Source organism: Rhipicephalus microplus, chromosome 4, assembly GCF_043290135.1.
Source record: "Rhipicephalus microplus isolate Deutch F79 chromosome 4, USDA_Rmic, whole genome shotgun sequence".
NCBI lineage: Eukaryota > Metazoa > Arthropoda > Arachnida > Ixodida > Ixodidae > Rhipicephalus > Rhipicephalus microplus.
The window spans coordinates 29742813-29762152 of record NC_134703.1 but is presented as its reverse complement, the minus strand read 5'-3'; the positions used below and the strand labels follow the sequence as shown (position 1 = coordinate 29762152).

Below are 19340 nucleotides of genomic sequence, written 5' to 3'. Positions count from 1 at the left end.
CGCTACATGCCCGGCCCATGTCCATTTCTTCTTCTTGATTTCAGCTATGATATCCTTAATCCCCGTTTGTTCCCTAATCCACTCTGCTCTCTTCTTGTCTTTTAAGGTTACACCTACCATTTTTCTTTCCATTGCTTGTTGCGTCGTCCTCAATTTAAGCTGAACCCTCTTTGTAAGTCTCCAGGTTTCTGCTCCGTAGCTAAGTACCGGCAAGATACAGCTGTTATATACCTTCCTCTTGAGGGATAGTGGCAATCTACCTGTCATAATTTGAGAGTGCTTGCCAAATGTGCTCCACCCCATTCTTATTCTTCTAGTTACTTCAATCTCGTAGTTCGGCTCCGCGGTTATGACCTGCCCTAAGTAGACATAGTCTTTTACAACTTGAAGTGCACTATTACCTATCTTGAAGCGCTGCTGTTTTCCGAGGTTGTTGTACATTACTTTAGTTTTCTGCAGATTCATTTTAAGACCCACCTTTCTGTTCTCCTTGTCTTAACTTCGTAATCATGAGTTGCAATTCGTCCCCTGAGTTACTCAGCAATGCAATGTCATCGGCGAAGGGAAGGTTACTAAGGTACTCTCCATTAACTCTTATCCCTAACTGTTCCCATTCTAGGCTTCTGAAAACCTCCTGTAAGCACGCGGTAAATAGCATTGGGGAGATTGTGTCCCCCTGCCTTACACCCTTCTTGATTGGTATTCTGTTGCTTTCTTTATGAAGCACTATGGTAGCAGTTGATCCCCTGTAGATTTCTTCTAGGATGTTTATATATACTTCATCGACGCCCTGATTCCGCAGTGTCTGCATGACGGCTGATATTTCTACTGAATCAAATGCCTTCTCGTAATCTATGAAGGCTATGTATAGTGGTTGGTTATATTCTGAGCCTTTCTCTATTACCTGATTGATAGTGTGAATGTGGTCGATTGTTGAGTAGCTTGTTCGAAATCCTGCTTGTTCCTCTGGTTGATTGAATTCTAATGTTTTCTTTACTCTGTTAGCAATTACCTTTGTAAATAGCTTGTATACTACAGAGAGCAAGCTAATCCGCCTGTAATTCTTCAGGTCCTTGTCATCTCCTTTCTTATGTATTAAGATGATGTTAGCATTCTTCCAAGACTCTGGTACTCTTCCCGTCAGGAGACACCTCGTAAACAGGGTGGCTAGTTTTTCTAACACAATCTGTCCTCTATCTTTCAGCAGATCTGATGTTACCTGATCCTCACCAGCAGCTTTGCCTCTTTGCATGCTTTTCAAAGCTTTTCTGTCTTCTTCTATCATTACTGGTGGGGTGTCATCTGGGTTACTGCTAGTTTTTATAGTATTAAAGTCGTGGTTGTCCCGGCTACTGTACAGATCTCTGTAAACCTCCTGTGCTATTTTAACTATCCTATCCATATTGGTAGTTATTTTGCCTTCTTTGTCCCTTAGTGCATACATCCGATTTTTGCCTGTCCCCAGTTTCCTCTTCACTGCTTTGACGCTTCCTCCGTTTTTCAGAGCGTGTTCAATTCTCTCCATGTTATACCTTCTTACATCGGATACCTTACGCCCATTAATCAAATTAGAAAGCTCTGCCAGTTTTATTTTGTCTGTTGTACTTGAGACTTTCATGATTTGACGCTTCTTAATGAGATTCTTCGTTTCCTGGAAAAGCTTGCCAGTGTCCTGTCTAACTACCCAATGCTGCCATGGATGCCTAAACGACAAGCTTTGGCCAACACAGAGCTTATCTGTGCCTGCTCAGAAATGTCGCGAGCTGTCTGCACACGTGAACATCTGCAGCTTGAGGGTGAAGTTTATTCCTTATGCAGAGTAGTCAAAGGCTGGCTTGCTGATCTTGTGATATGTAACTGCATACCATTGTTCGATGAATGTGCAAGTGCATAGACGCCCGAATGAAGAAATGCATATCATATATCTATACAATATATCAACATGTGTGGGACTGAATGTGTGATTAATTTGTATTAAGCAGGTGTGAGTCTTAGTTATGCACCAACTACCATGAGCAATCCCATCACTTTAGCAACTTCTCTATAATTACGGTACAGCAGTAATATACACGTCCAGTGGCCACACTGTATGGTGACTCGGCATTTGTGAGGCTTGTATAGTCTGCCAGCCAGTGTCACTTGTGCGCTCGTAGCAGACTGTTCAGCCTCCACAAGGGCATAACTGTATCTGCAGATTGAATCATGGCGCTGCCATTTCAGAGCATGCGCAGGCAAGTTTTTCTTGGTCTGCACTGTCACAACGCAGCCTTTTCAGTTGTTCGTTGAACGTTGCACTATCTGGTTATCTTCTGCGGCATCCGTATTCAACTTTCTGTCTTTGCAAGCATTCACACTCGTATCTAACTAGAGCTTTTCCTACTACGCAGTGTCAAACAAGCTGGTGTTCCTGGCCTGCAAATTGCACTGAAGAGCATGCGCGTGGGTGAGCAATGCCAGGTGAGAGTATCCCCGGAGTACGGATACGGGGACGTGGGCTGCGGCCACAGGATCCCGCCCGGCGCCGTTCTGTATTTCGAGGTAACTCTGCTGAACTGTGTCCAGACCCACAGTGACTGCGTCATGAGCAGCACTGAAGAGTGCTCCAGGCTACCCTTCAGCGAGCTCTATAAGGTAAGCCAACAGTTTACGGTCACTCTTGCATGGCGCAGGTTGTTTTGCAGAGCACCCTTGTTATGAGGTACAGAAAAGGTGTTAATTGTGTGATGCATGCATGGCATTCCAAGTAACCACTAATTACTGAGCATGAGAAAATTCCTGTGTAGATGAACCTGACGTTTATAGGGTGCCATCGCTGGTTCATTGGGAATGCGTGCGTAGTGAAGTGCTTAGTACATGTAGCACACAGAGGTGTCGACTATTTAGTATGAAACCATAACTACAGTCTTGAAGCGAAAAAGACGCGACTCTCTCGCCCCAATTTGTGTTGTTGATGGCCAGACACCTATATCTTACAACTATGTCTTGCATGATTGGTGGTGTTCTAACCTCGCAGTTGAAAGCCCCAACACACGGAAACCAGAGTGACCTGTTAAATTGTGCTTGGAAAATTAATTCCTGGCTTTCTGTCTATAGGCGTCTAAGAGACACCATCACACTATTATAATAGCATTTGTACTTGGCAACTGCATTTTCTAAAATGCGAATAGGTTTATGCTTCAGCGCTTATCTCCATCCTGAACATCATGACGCAAATAAAAAGCTCTGGTGTGTGTCCCATCCATTTCTCACAATGCCACTGCGGTCGCCAACTCTACTGAAACTTTAACCAGCAACCTTTCATCTTAATCCAGTCACAATACCCAACTAAATACTTGTTTATGTACAGTAGACTCACGGTAATTCAAACTTCGATAATTAAAACTTTTGGTTAATTCAAAAAATGAATTTTTTCATTGGCCCTCTATTCTTTCAATGTATTTTTTTTAAACCTCTTAATTCTAACTCCATCATTTGGTTAATTCATACTTTTTGCAGGTCCATGCCAGAAAGTATCAGTTGCTTTCCCACTACTATATAAGAATTTGTATGCCTATGTAATCCTAGCCATCTAAAAATGAAAAATAAGCACCTGAGGCCTTCAAGGAAAAAAGCTTTGCAAGTAAACAAAGGATTGAAACAAAGCACAGACATGGTAAACTGTGATACTTCTCAACGGATATAGAGAGCTTCGTGCTGAAGGCACATACCTATTTAGCAATGAAGCAGTTGGCAATTCGCAATTTCTTTAAAAGGTCTGATCAGCAGTAAATGGCCAATAAACTTGTCGACTTTACACCCCTGCTTCCTATTCACTGCGTGCAGTTAGGGCTTAAAAAGACTTTAAAAATTTTTAAATGCGATAAAATTAATGCCTACTCACAATGTGTCATGTCACCCCACCCAGAGTCATCTGTCTGGGAACTTGTGATAATTCAAACTTCTTGATAATTCAAACAAAATTCAGAGGTTCCTTCGAGGTTACATTAACGAGAGTTGACTGTATATCGAACATTAACAGTGTGCCACCACTTAGTAATTGTGGCAGTGCCTCGGGCCACTAATGCGGCAGTGGAGATAATGGCAAAGATAAAACCCAGAACGAAGGGTATAAGCTGCATATCGCCAAAGCGTCAAGCCTTTCATCACCCTGGTTCTAGCTTTGATCAGTAATTTGGCAAGAACAGAGCAGAATTTCAAATGAGGACATAAAGAAAAAGCACAGGACGAGCGCTCAAAACAGAGAATGAGCACAGGACGAGCAGACAAATTCATTGTTGCCAACTTGCTCAAACAAGCATCCTTCTCCCGCAGCTTTGATCCCCCAATTTCTTGTCTCGTGAGTACTTTCACGACCCCTGCTTTGTTATATTGCATTATACTGACATCACTAAAGCAGCACTTGTACGACCCCTGCTTTGTTATATTGCATTATACTGACATCACTAAAGCAGCACTTGTATTTACAGGGACAATGATGTTAAGGTCACCCGATTACATCGAGATGGAATGTCCAATTGAGTGACTTAAGAGCACATTTTGCTGGGCTAGTTGGTACCGCATACTGAGGGAAAGGTTTATACGCGAATGGTTCACGCTAGAATTTTCCCTCATCAAGATTGAGTGACCACTCTAGCCTGATTGTACACTGCATGGAAACAATGTCCACATGTTACGGAATGCCAAGGGATACTTCATATCATATGAAAATGAATATACCATGTAGAATATTGCTCTGTGTTATAAACGTTTGGACTGCAAGTGTTGCGGGAGATCGGTTTCTTTGTCGGCCTTCCCCCGCGATTGACTTGCCCTGCCGATCGGGTTGGTTTCAGTCACTTCAAAGATCATACACTATCGCAGATCTGCTGTGTAAAGTACCGGAATGCCAACAAATTCTTGGCAGCCAAAAACTTTGTGGATGCGGAACGTGGCTACAGTGCTGCGGAGAAGCAGCTGAAGTCTGCACCGGAGCCAGCCCCGGACGAGCAAAGATATCAAAGGCGCGAGCTTCTCCTGAAGCTGTACCACAAGCTGGCGTACTGCAGGTTGGAAGTGCACAACCCAAAGATGGTACGTATGGGTTAGCATGCATTTGTCGACCAAACAGGGTTGCGCTCTGAACGAGCTCCCAGCATGAAGCAAATCAAACCCAACCAAGCAGGCTTCCGGTATGAATAAACTAGTGTCACGCCATCTCAGTTTTTTTCACTGTTACATTGAAGTCACGATTAAAACTGACTTAAGCCCTTCTTGTATAGCAGATGACTTTCATAGCAGCGACAATCCTGAACTGTTAATTGTAGCCATACTTAGACAGAAACAACGTGAAAAAAAAAAAGAGGGGTAGACTGTTTAGACAAAAACAATGTGAAAAAAAAAGGGGTAGAGTGTTGTGAGGGATACAGGGTTAATGCAGGCGAATCGTCCAAAATATTATTAAGCTGATCTAATCCCCTTAAAAAATTAAAAAGAGCATCCAACAACTACACACAACATCAAACCGGCATGCAGGTTCGGAAGTTTTGGTGAATTCTTCAAGAATTTAACTGACATTCACTTTCTTATCTGTAGTAACCTGGTGAACTTCAAGAATCTAGAGTGCTCAATAGTTATTCATTAAAACCTGGTGTACTGTTTCACATTATTGTTCGTTTGCTGACATTGGACCAAAATTGCAATGGTGCTTCTCTTCACTGGAATCCCGTAAGGTGTCATTTTCCGTGTCAGGGGTTGGCTTGCTGTATTTTAAAGAAGACGGTGAGACACTTGAAGCCAACGGATGCTAAGTTTATGTGTGTGTACATTGTGGGCTTGTTGCTTTGCGCATGTCAAGATGTACGAGTTCAGTAACCCGCAACAAGCCCAGATTTCTGCATTGAACAGTGGCTTAGGGAATTCTCTGATAACTTTGGTTTGAAACTAACACTAATTATACCAAGCCGATGCAAGATTTTCAAGTTGATTATCGATCCTTTTAATTCCTTAGCTGAAAGCGGATTATGAATAAGCACCTTGTTAATTAAGGTGCAGCCAGCACTTGACAAAGAGGTGATTGATGAGCCATGAAATGGAACATGTGTGAGTTCAGCGGGCCATTTGAGTAACCACGGCCACTCTTAGAACAACCGCGGCCACTCTTAGAACTTTTAGGTTGGCAGAAAGGAAAATGATAGGTGTAACCTCAGAGAACAAGCAAAGTGGGTCGGAGAACAAACTGGTGTTAAGGATATCATATTCGAAAGCAAGAAGACATGAACATGGGCACGTAGTGCGTAAGCAATGTGATTGCTAGTAAACACGCCGGATTCCAAAGGAAAGCAAATGTGCGAAGGGGAGACAGGAAGTTAGTTGGGCAAATGACAATTGAAGAGTTTACGGCGATAATTTGGCCGAAGCAAGTACAGGACCACTAGTCGATTGGTGAAACATGGAAGTGGCCTGTGACCTGTGATGCATATAGTCGGGATGCTGCTGCCAATTTTGATAATGGTGACTGGTAGAATAAGCATGCGCATTCGTTCAGGCTGTGGAGAGCTGCCGGCACATCCTGCGGCTGGACCCAAGTGACCCGCGAGCACTGTACCGCTGTGCTGTGGGGCTGCGGCAGCTCGGCGAATATGAGGAAGCGGCCCGCATGCAGCAACACGCCTTCGCCCTGAAGCCGCACTCCAAGCACATCATCAACGAACTCGTGCTCCTCGAGGATTATGTGTCCATGAAGCCGGTGCGAGACAAGCACGTGCGCCGGTGAGTTATCCGTTTCACTCTGTGTACTACACGCACAGATTCTGGGTGTGATGCCTGCAAAATATTGGCTCTGATCATGGCTGCTCGTTATTCAACCACATTTTTAATCATACCGACCTATCTCGGTAACACTTAGCCTGTAGCAAAATGTGTCTTTCGCTCCGTGTGCTTGTCTGTGTGAGAGAGAGAGAGAGAGACATTGAGAGCCCATCTTCAGCAGAAAAAAAAAAGTGATGAAATGTCTTGACATTGTACATTGACCACTGCAACTTGATTATGCTGCGTCGGAACATACTGTAGGCTTTTCATGATGTTTTGCGTGGCTTAAAGGTACACAAAAGTTAAATAAAAATTTATGTCAGAGCGAAAGCTCAATGTATGACAATGTCTATAATCATCACAAGTTCTTTTAATAGCTCGAATAGAGGAGAGGTTCCGTGCCCTGACCTTCGCACTTCGAGTGAGAGCGATGGTGTCAACCTGGGCAGAAAGAAATATTTTTAACAATGGTGCCCTACTTACTGAAAAATTAATGTGAATGCACCGGAACATGTGCCGTGAGTAGGACATTTGCTAAATGATCCCTATGATGTCAGATTTATCGCTTACCATTAATAACTAGTAACCGAACTAGCTGCACTAAATAAAGAACCTTCCATGCATCAAGAGACTTAACAAAATGCTGGTTGTTCGTTTCTGTTTGGAAAAAAGAACCGCCGGACTTTACTATCGGGAATGGCACAAGTGGTTCAAAAGTTCAATTTTTGCCTGGTTAAACTGGACAGATCATGCTATCTAGCGGGTCCTAATTGAAGCAAGCACGCCTTCCATCTCAGATGCCATGGCAGGAAATTGTTCAATGGCCATTGCTGCTGCTGCTGTGGCCTTCGCTACTATGTCACTCTACCACTACTTTTGCCCTGCTGCTACAAGTGTCGGCAGCCGCGCATAAAGCCAGGCAACATTGTGCACGGCAACAGTGACATGAAAGTTTTCACTTAGAGGCGGGTAATTGAAAGTGTGCTAACGCGATATGGATTACTAAAATGTAATATTATTTTAAAATGAACACTTCCTTGGCAAGTAGCACTACAAGCTTTCTGGACCGCTATTTCAACAATCAAGGTTGACTTAATATTTGCATTTAGTATGTGTCCCTGTAAACCAGTGTCTCGAAGCATTATCTTTATTAACACACACCTATATACTAATAGGTGTACAGTTTTGCTTACATAGATCATTAACCTTCCATAGTAGTTAAATGTCACGAGAAATTAATTGTCCTAATGAGGTCAAATACCGAAAAGAAAAGATTAAACTTAGAAGTTATCATTGAATTACTTAAAAAGAAGAAATTGGCTCCGTATCTGCATGTTACACGGCAAATGTTATAGAAAGACGATAGTCTTGCATTTGAAGAGAGTGAAGAATATGTTTATTTGATATTCTGCACAAGAAAGTCGGTGAATGGTACTCTGGAGGCGCTCTGTTAGAGTGCCCCAATGCGTGCAGCAGAGGCGAACGGGCGCATCGAGCCACGTCACAAGTGAGACATGGGTGCTGTCAGTCAGTTATCTTAGAAAACAAAGCTGAAGTCCTTGCTGTCATTATCGCTTCTGCGGACTATCTTACGGAGGGGTTTTGAAAATAAGGGTGTGCCAATATTGAAAACTTCCGAATAACAAATTGAATAGTGTTTTATTTGATTCGGTGATCAAATTGAGTGGTGCATATTTAAATTATCGATCATTTTCACGTCGCAGGAGCGAAATATCATCTCTTTTTTTTTAATTATTCGAGTACTGAAACGCATGTGGTTGAAGCTTTTAAGAGATTATTAAAGCTTCGCTCATCACGTGATGAAAGAATTTATGCTTTAAACTCCTGTGTTACTGAAGCGAATGTGCCCTTATTCCACTATTCTTATGATGACATTCATGATGCTCATTCATGAAACATAATTCTAATTTTAGTCTTAGTATTACCCCAAAGTTGGCGATGAAAACCACTTCTAATATGAATGTGACTTTAGTATTCATTAAGTTAAGACATCTAGAAGGCTCTAATAGCTACTGTATATTACCCTGGCTTAGTTTATGTACTGTAATTGTGGTATTTTCAGACTAATAAATGTAGTGGCAATGTTACTTTGTTTAGATATGTGAATCATTCGTTGCGTTAAGAAAAGAAGTTGAATTCTGCACGTATCTGAAAAACCTATTCGAAAACTATTTGAATAGTATTCATTTTATATTCCATTCGGTATGATGAATATTTAATTCGCATTCGATTCGGTTCTAAATTTTACTATTCACACACCCCTAGTTTTGGTGTCATCATATTGGGCTGCAGCTTTGCATGTCAAAACACTAAAGGAACAGTGCTACAGTAGATGCATAGGCACAAAAAAAAAAACGATTGTCTTGGTGCATTTGATGTTTCGTGACATTGTTAATGTTCCTAGGTACAGAAAATGCATTTGTTTAACAGCCCAAGGTGGCAGGGCCTATGCGTTTTTCGTAGATTTGCTTGTTGTGTGGGGGTTCTTCAGTGATAGTCTTTTTGTTTGTTCTTGTCTCAGGTGTTCAAGAGAATCTCCAGAGGAGCTGGATATGAGCTCAATGCAGCGACGCCTGTTAATTGAACAAGCCGTGGACCCATACACGAGGAATGAGATAGACAAGGGCCTGAACCTGTTCAAATCTGCCGAAACCCCAGGCAGGGATATGTATTTCGATGGGCGCTTCAGCAAGAATGACCTTGCGTACATCCGCATGAAGTGCGACGACTTGGAGCTGCCGTATCACCACACCCCTGACGGCCTCTGTGTTCGGAGAGCTTCGGCGTGATGTCACCTGCCACCGATTCATCTTTTTAGATGAATAGGAAGGGCCACTCCCCTGCCCTCTTTGCCATGCGTGTGGCGTTTACCGGTTAAACACCACAGCCGGTTCTGAAGGACACTCCACTCCTGATATCCACTTGCTGTCTGTATCAGCTAGGGTTTCCAGTGTGGAAGACCTCCCATCGACGCTTGCACGCAACGCCGAAGGCATTTCGTCAGAGAATAATCGCAGTACCGAAGAAACGCCGACATCCACATCTGAACCTAGTGACCGCGTGTCACTCGACATACCTGTGCTGATTGATGGTCTTCAGCGCGTTCAGCGCATGGCATTCAGCGCATGCCGTTCGTCTAGTTGTGACGCGATATTAACGTCTGCAACGTAGACATCGGGACTTCGCCTCGAGTTAGCTCAACCTGCCCGAGGTGACCTGCAAGCACTAGCCTCCCGGAGCCACCAGCGTTGCAACACCGCCGACATCGCAGTCAAGCCAGAACTCTCTTTGACTTCTCGCATCCGATCGTCGGGGACGCAATGCTGCCGGTCATCACACCTATGCCTTCACCTGTTTGTATTGCCACATGGTTTGCTTGGGTGAGATCGAAAAGTGAAAGAGGACAAAGACGATCTCTCTGAGCCGCTGCTTCACTAGTCGACTCAACGAGCCCATTATATCAAGTTTGTCGTGAGTAACGTGACAAGACTGGTGGAGGTGCTGGGTACAACGTGTCACGATCCACCCGATGCCCAAGACCCCGCCAACAGCCGAAACACAAGCCCCGCACCCGTGGACACTCCTGTTCATAGAGTAAGCCGCCGCCAACGAGGCCTACTGCCTGAGACACCAACCACTGACGCAGCGACTATGACTTCGACACAAGATCCCGTGCAAGCTCCGACACCTTCTATGCCGATCTACTGCACCGTCCAGAACCCGCTCATGCCTAGCCCCTTTCACGGAGAGCAGCATGAAGATGTTGACGACTGGCTGAGTGAGTTCGAACGTGTCGCAGCGATCAATTACTGGGATGATGCCGCGAAGCTCCGGAACGTTTACACTTGCCTAAAGGACGGTGCCAAGACGTGGTTTTCGAACAGGGATGATGTTCTGACATCTTGGCGCGAGTTCCAGCGTCGCCTCCTGGAGACCTACAGGAGTCCCGACCGCCGCGAACGGGCGGAGCGTGCACTACAATCACGCATCCAGATGCTCAACGAGACCGTCTCGATGTACGTCGAGGACATGACACGGCTTCTCAAGCGAGCGGATCCTGCTATAGCAGAAGAAAAAAAGTTGCGCCACCTCATGCGTGGTGTGAAGGAACAACTTTTTGCTGGTTTGGTGCGTAGTCCCCCCAAAACTGTTGATGAGTTCCTTACTGAAGAGGCAACAATGGAGCGAGTACTGCACCAACGGTCTGCCCTGTTTGACCGTCAAGTGAATGCTGCCTCAACTCCCGAAATTTTCGCCAAGCAAGAGCCCCGAATGGATTCGCGAGATCATCCGATCTGTCGTCCGGGAAGAAATGGAAAAGATGTACGGGACAAGGCAAATCGACGTTGGTTCTATCACCAGTGTCATCCGTGACGAGGTCCAGCAGGTGGTGCACGCTCATCGTTTTCCGCCCACGTCGGTTGATCCGGAAACGGCTCCAGTGTCTACTGACAGTCGCCGGCGTACGTACGCGGAAGCCTTGCGATCGGCCACTCCTCTTTCTGGTCAAGGAGTCCCAACCCAGCCAGTGCTGCACGTCCCGATCCAGACAATGATGCCGTTAGTCGCGATTCATTCAGCGCATGCTGATTTGGACATCGATAGTCACCGTGCACCGACGCGCAAGTCTGATCTCTGGCGTACGCTAGACGGACGACACCTCTGCTATCATTGCGGTGAGGCTGGTCACATTTACCGCGAATGCCCATACCGGCAACTTGGACTGTGTGGATTTTCCGTCAATTCCCCTCGTCCCCGAATCGGTCAAAGGCCAAGGGATATCGAAGAGTATCTCGCGCAGCAGCGTGCACCTTTTACACGACGGCAATTGCGGTCACCATCTCCGAAGAGACCCGCTGCCACTGGTCCACGTTTCGGGGTGACGGCACGGGAACGCTCCCCGAGCCCTCGTCGGGAAAACTGAAGACAGCGACCTTCAGGGGCAAGGTCACTGAGACTCAAAAGTGTGGAAGACCTCCCATCGACGCTTGCACGCAACGCCGAAGGCATTTCGTCAGAGAATAATCGCAGTACCGAAGAAACGCCGTCATCCACTTCTGAACCTAGTGACCGCGTGTCACTCGACATACCTGTGCTGATTGATGGTCTTCAGGTCAGTGCATTGGTAGACACTGGTGCAGACTATTCGATCATCAGCGGGAGGCTAGCGAAAGATCTCAGGAAAGTGATCACGCCGTGGAATGGAACGCGAATTCGAACAGCTGGAGGACACGTAACACCGCTGGATCGCTGTACCGCAAGAGTGAAAATTCGTGCGTCAACGTTTGTGCTCAGCTGCCTCGTTCTTCGCGACTGTTCGCGTCAGCTGATTGTCGGCATGGACTTCCTTCGGGAATACGGTGCCATCATAAATCTCCGTGAGCGTATCGTGACCTTCTCGACTCAAGGGGCAACAGATCGAGACGCTGATAACTGCCGTAGACCTGGGCTGCGTGTTGGTGACGACAGTGTGAGGCTGCCACCTCGAGCAACTGTTCCCATCGAAATCATTTGTGAAGACTTCCGAGACGGCGACGTGGTGGCTGAAAGCAACCTATCACTTCTGCTGCTCCAAGGTGTATGCGCCGCCCGAAGTGTTGTGCGCGTCCGTGACGGACAGTCAACGATACTAGTTACGAACTTCAATTACGAGCACCGGCATCTTTTCCGTGGAACCACCCTAGCTTATGGAGACCCTGTTGCCGACGTCACGACGTGCTTCGTGCCTGAAGAAACGCATGAGGATGAGGAATTTCTAGACCGCATCGACATTAATTCGACGCTGTCAGACGAGAGAAAGGCTGCACTTCATGACCTTTTAAGGGAGTTTCGATCTTGCTTCGCCTCTTCTTCTAAAGTCCGTCAAACACACCTCACGAAGCATCGAATTATTACCGACGATGACGTCCGCCCCATCCGGCTGCAGCCTTATCGCGTTTCTGCCAAAGAACGCGAGGCTATTCAGACACAAGTAAAAGAAATGCTCGATGACGGGATTATTCAACCATCCAGCAGCGCTTGGTCCTCGCCAGTCGTTCTAGTAAAGAAAAAAGACGGAACGCTGCGATTCTGTATTGACTACAGGAAGCTTAATAGCGTCACAAAAAAAGGACGTCTACCCGCTTCCACGGGTCGACAACTCCCTCGACAGGTTACGACGCGCGAAGTATTTTTCGTCTATCGATCTAAAGAGTTCTCTGTTCGTCCATCGATCTAAAGAGGCCTCTGTTCTGCACCAGCCACTTTTCAGAGGATGATGGACACAGTTCTCGCTGGCTTGAAGTGGAAAAGCTGCCTTGTCTACCTCGATGATGTGGTCATCTTTTCCGAGAGCTTCGAAGAACATCTGAGCATCTGAGAAAGGTTCTGGAAGCCATTCGCACAGCTGAACTCACGCTGAAACCTCAAAAATGCCATTTCGGCTATAAAGAGCTGAAATTTCTGGGACATGTCATTAGTGCGGATGGAGTGCGACCTGATCCAGACAAAACTGCTGCTGTCGCCGCCTTCCCAGTTCCATCAGATAAAAGAGCAGTACGCCGTTTCCTCGGCTTGTGTGCGTATTATCGCTGATTTATCGCCAACTTCTCGAAGATAGCTGAACCTCTTACGCGACTCACCCGAGATGACGTGCCCTTTGCTTGGGGCGCAGAACAAGATACAGCGTTCGCAGAGTTACGACAGAGAATGCAAACAGCCCCTGTTCTTGCCCAATATGATGAGGACGCTGCTACAGAAATTCATACAGATGCCAGCAACGTCGGACTTGGCAGTCCTTGTACAACGACACGGCAGCGTTGAAAATGTGATAGCTTACGCCAGTCGTACTCTTTCTCGAGCCGATACCACCTCTTCTACGTCAGAAAAAGAACGCCTCGCAGTCGTGTGGGTGACGACCAAATTTCGGCCTTATCTCTACCGTCGTCCCTTCAAAGTGGTGACTGACCACCACTCGCTCTGCTGGCTGGCAAATCTCTGAGATCCATCCGGCCGTCTCGCACGGTGGAGTTTGCGTTTGCAGGAGTTCGATATTACGATTGTGTACAGGTCAGGGCGCAAACACGAAGACGCCGACGCGCTTTCTCGAGCACCTGTGGGGAATGCTGTCAGGGGCTCCGAAGATGAAGATGCCTTTCTCGGAGCAGTTAGCGACTCCGAATTTATGTCAAAGCAGCGGGCAGACGACGAATTACGCCCAGTCATTGATTCCCTGGAAGGCCACAATCTCAGGTCTCTTAACACATTGCTCGCGAACTTTCCTCTTTTTGTCAAAAAGAGGCATTCTTTACAAGAAAAACGCCCTTGGTAGCGACAAAGCCTTCCTACTCGTTGTTCCTACCGACATGCGTGATGAGATCCTCCTTGCGTGCCACGACGAGCCCACGTCAGGACATTTGGGCTATTCGCGAACTCTTGCCAGAGTATGCCAACAGTATTACTGGCCGCGACTATCAACTAGCGTACATCGATATGTGAAAGACTGCCGTGAGTGCCAGCGCCGCAAGACTCCGCCTGTGAGACCCGCCGGCCTGCTCCAGCCGATCGCACCACCACGGACACCGTTTGACCTTGTGGGAATGGAGCTTCTCGGGCCCTTTCTTTTGTCGTCCTCTGGGAACAAATGGATTATAGTTGCGACAGATTATCTTACTCGTTATGCTGAAACAAAAGCGTTACCCCGTGGCACGGCCTCTGAACTCGCGCACTTCTTCATGCACCAAATCGTCCTACGGCATGGTGCCCCGTCATGCATGATTACGGACAGAGGGACGTCGTTTACAGCACGAATGATGGAGGACATTTTTAAACTGAGCTGCACAAGTCATCGAAAAACAACGGCTTATCACCCGCAATCCAATGGACTGACAGAGAGGCTTAACAAAACCATAGCGGACATGCTGTCAATGTACGTGGACGTACAACACAAAACCTGGGACGAGATTCTTCTATACATCACGTTTGCTTACAATACGGCAACGCAAGAAACAACGCGATTTCCGCCTTTCCGACTTGTTTACGGACGCAACGTGCGAACCATGCTCGATGCTATCCTTCCGTGCGACCAAAGCAATGAACTTGCTCAAGACGCTGAGCAATACACTCAATACGCCGAAGAAGCTCGTCAGCTAGCTCGCATAAACACCAGTCACCAACAAGATGCAGACGCACAACATTACAACCTCCGCCATCGAAATGTCACCTACCACCCTGGGGACCGAGCGTGGGTGTGGATCCCTGTCCGGCGACCAGGCTTATCCGAAAAATTCCTAAGCCGTTATTTTGGACCGTACAAGGTTCATAGACGAGTCACAGATGTTACCTACGAGGTATTTCCGGACGGCGCAGCGTCTTCTCGTCGACAGCTTTGGCCCGAAACCGTGCATGTCGTTCGGCTGAAGCCCTACTTCACACAGTAGCCCTTGTGGTTTCACGTGCTACGACATGCCGTGACTTTGCGTTGCTGCTGCTGTTTATGTTCTCCTGTGTTTTTATGCCTTTTCTTTTTGCGCTTGGCGCAAGCGTTGACAAAACTTCCTCATTTGCGCTGCGAGTACTGGCACTCTCCCTCTTTTGGTTCTCTATATCTCCGTGTGTATACCTTCATTTTTTTTTATTTACGAGCATCGAGTCGATGCTTTCGAAGGGGGGGACTATTGCCACATGGTTTGCTTGGGTGAGATCGAAGAGTGAAAGAGGACAAAGACGATCTCTCTGAGCCGTTGCTTCGCTAGTCGAATCAACGAGCCCATTATATCAAGTTTGTCGTGAGTAACGTGACAATATCTTCGAACTTTCTCCTCCGTAGTTTTATTGTTGTTAGTTTGTGTAGTTTGTAATAGTTCTCGTAAGCTGATTTATTGTTTTTTATATGTATTTTTTGTTGTATCAAGTGTTGATGTATTTTGTTAGTTGTATTGAAATGTTGTACTAGATCCCGTGTGCTGCAATATCGCTTGAGTAAAGTTTGTTTTGTTTTCTCACGTCTCTGATCTCTTCACTGTCTCTGCTTGCGTATGGAACGAACTAACCTGCTGTCATTCCCGTCACCGACTTCGCGCCGGCGACGCTAGAGTGGCAGCTTGTAACAAAACTGGCGTCCGTGACGAGGACGTTCCGTACAAGAGTAAGACAGTGAAAGGTGAACGAGAACCGTGCGGACAGTGTGGTGATAGGGCCGCACAGTTGAAGGGGTTGCATCCTGCATATGATTGCGCTGTTTTTATGGTGGCATTATAGTGACAGTTTGCAGTATGGAGTGTATGGATTTTGATAAGTGGATCGCGCACGGTAAACAGTTAGACCTCGAGGGCGCCGAACTGAGACAGTGGGTTAAGGAGCAGCAGGAACAGGCGCAGGCGTTAGCCAGAGAAGAGCGGGCACTGGCCCGAGAGGAAAAGGAAAAAGAAAGGGAGAGAGAGTGCGAAGAAAGGGAGAGAGAGTGCGAAGAAAGGGAGAGAGAGCGCAAAGAAAGGGAGAAAGAACGAGAAGTGGCAAGGGAAGCGGCAAGGGAAGCCGGAGAACGGGAAGTGCAGTTACTGCAATTAAAGATTTGTCTCAGTGAGAGTAGCAGGGTGAGCCGATCCAGCAGTGACCACGGCGATGCCGGGGAGGAGCCGAGTTTGAGAATATACACAGGTAGACTGCTCGTCACCTTTGACGGAGGAAGAGACGACTTAGATGCGTTTATACGCTGGTTTGAGAGCATCGCCAGAGGGCAAAAGTGGCCTGAAAGCCAATGGGCGACGGCGCTTTTGACATGTCTTACAGGAGAGGCGCTAAGTGTTTATGGCAGGCTACCGCCTACAGATGCAGCGGACTACACCAAGGTTAAAACCGCTCTCCTGAAGCGCTTTCGCTTCACGGCGGATGGGTTCCGAGACAAGTTTAATAAGGAGAGGCCAGTAGGGGGTGAAACAGCAACACAGTACGTGGCTCGCTTAAGACATTACTTCGATAGATGGGTTGAGCTGTCCAAAACTGAGACAGAATTCGAGTCCCTCCGCGCACTGTTGATTAGAGAGGGGTTTTCGCATGGATGTGGTTCGAACTTGGCATTATATTTGAAATAAAGGAGGGCGCAATCCCTGGGAGACATGCTTGAGCTGGCAGACCAGTTTTTGCAAGCTCAGGGTGGAGCAAGCCTAGCGAAAACAAAGAAAGATGGTCCCATAATGGACGAGAAGGGGAAATATGAGAAAGGAGGCAACAGCCACGCACCACTACCACGGTGCTATATTTGCAATCGTGGGAATCACCCGCCGCACTTGTGTCGCAACAGACCTGCCGCTAATGTAGCCATCGTCTGCTTCAAGTGTGGGAAAAAAGGACATAGGGCAAACGACTGCCGGTCGAGAGCAAATAACTCACTCCAGGCGTCCTGCCTCTACGCACCAAGGGAAACGCGTGAGGATCCCATATGCGACGGGTATATCGAGCTTAGAAATGGCAAAAAAGTCCCTGTCGTCAACGCCGTAAGGGTGACACCGTCGAAAAATCTGGCCGAGAACCTACCAGTGGCCACAGGGACGCTCCGAGGCACAGACATATCACTGTTGCGGAATATGGGGTGCAACACAGTAACTGTGCGGAGGAAGTTGGTGAAGGAAGACGAGCTGACAGGTACAAACAGACTCGTCTACTTGGTTGACGGAACAGCGAGGATGCTGCCCGAAGCACGGATTGAGGTTGACACCCCCTACTTTACTGGAAATCTGACAGCACTATGCCTGCAAGATCCACTGTATGACCTCATTCTGGGCAATATCGATGGCGTAAGACCTCCTAACGATCCCAGAAAGGAGACTGAAAAACCTGTCTCGACAAAGGAGTTAAGGGAAGAGCCTGTAGCAGCAGCTGTCACCCGTTCCCAAGCACATGCACAGCCGGAAAAATTTGCCAAGCTTCGTACGCCTGGACCACGACGGGATTGCCGGGAGATAACTATGGCTGCGAGCAGAGGGGAGATGCGACATTCAAACAGTGTTTTGAGAAGATCGGCAGGAAGCAAACATGCTGAAATGAGAAGGGAAGCGTCGAGTATAAACAAGAACAGGGACTGCTGTACCGACAGTACACAGAGGCCAACGGAGGGCTTGTACGCCAATTAGTCGTTCCGCACTGCCACCGAGGAGCTGTGCTTAAAACAGCACACGATAGTATAATGGCAGGACACTTGGGCACGCAGAAAACCAAGGACCGGATCTCAGAGGAGTTCTTTTGGCCAGGCATCACAGCTGATGTAAATAGGTTCGTCGGCTCATGTGACATTTGTCAGCGCACCATACCAAAGGGCCGTGTACCACATGTTCCACTGGGGAGGGCACTCATAATCGACACCCCGTTCAAGCGAGTGGCGATCCGATTCACCCGCCCTCAAAGCATGGGAACCGATACATTTTGACTTTGATGGATTATGCCACCCGGTATCCAGACGCAGTGGCGCTCCCGAGTATCGAAACTGAGCGAGTGGCCGAAGCCCTGGTCGAGATGTTCTCCCGATTTGGCATCCCCCGCGAGGTACTGAGCGACCGTGGCACGAACTTCACATCGGACCTGATAAAGGAAGTAGCGCGGCTCTTTTCCGTGCGCCAGCTCCACACCACCCCATATCACCCCATGGCGAATGGCTTGGTGGAAAAATTCAACGGCACCTTAAAATTAATGTTGAAGCACGTGTACGCCGAAAAACCGAGAGATTGGGAGCGCTACCTGGCACCTCTCCTCTTTGCCTATAGGGAGGTTTCGCAGGCCAGTATGGGGTTTTCACCCTTCAAACTTCTCTACGGCAGCCATGTGAGGGGACCCTTGGCGATACTGAAGGAGCTGTGGACGAACGCCGACTTGACTGAAGAAGCTAAGACGACGTACCAGCATGTCTTCGACCTTCGGAACAGTTTGGAGGAAACGTGCCGCCTGGCACACGAGGAGTTGGAAAAAGCCGGAGCACGGTACACGAAGCTGTACAATCGAAAGGCGAAGGAGCGGAGTTTCAACCCCGGAGACAAGGTACTGATTTTACTCCCCACCGACACGAACAAGCTGCTGCTGCAATGAAAGGGCCCTTTTGAAGTCCGGGAAAAGAAAGGTGAAGCTGACTACATCGTCGACACGGCTGGCGGCAGAAAAATCTTCCACGCCAACTTACTAAAAAGATACGAGGAGAGGGACAGCAGCCCACGAGGGGGCTTTTCGAAGTCTCAAACAACATGTCTCTACGGAGCCGATACTACGGCTACCAAATTTGCACCAATCATGCGTACTTCAAACGGACGCATCGGACACAAGTCTTGGAGCCGTGCTCATGCAGGCCCACGAAGGCAAGCTCCACCCCACAGCTTATGCCAGCCGAAAGCTGCTTCCACGGGAGGCTTTCTATAGTACCATCGAACGCGAATGTCTCGCATTGGTATGGGGAATTCAGAAATTCTCCATGTACTTATATGGAGTACATTTTTGGGTCCAGACAGACCACCAGCCTCTGAGTTATATCCAACAGGCAAAACAGCTGAACGCTCAAGTACTTTGATGGAGTT

General features: G+C 47.4%; 1 protein-coding gene across 1 annotated transcript in view; it reads left to right on the top strand.

The window, feature by feature from the left end:
* LOC142814207 (inactive peptidyl-prolyl cis-trans isomerase FKBP6-like) overlaps positions 1–9921 on the top strand; it is a 33591-nt gene extending 23670 nt beyond the window's left edge. The window contains exons 3-6 of the mRNA XM_075892412.1: positions 2388–2631; positions 4861–5070; positions 6524–6747; positions 9329–9921. Coding sequence (XP_075748527.1) covers positions 2388–2631; positions 4861–5070; positions 6524–6747; positions 9329–9596 — 946 coding nt within the window. The 3' untranslated portion in view covers positions 9597–9921. The remainder of the gene's footprint in view (positions 1–2387; positions 2632–4860; positions 5071–6523; positions 6748–9328) is intronic.
* The last annotated feature ends 9419 nt before the right edge of the window (positions 9922–19340 follow it).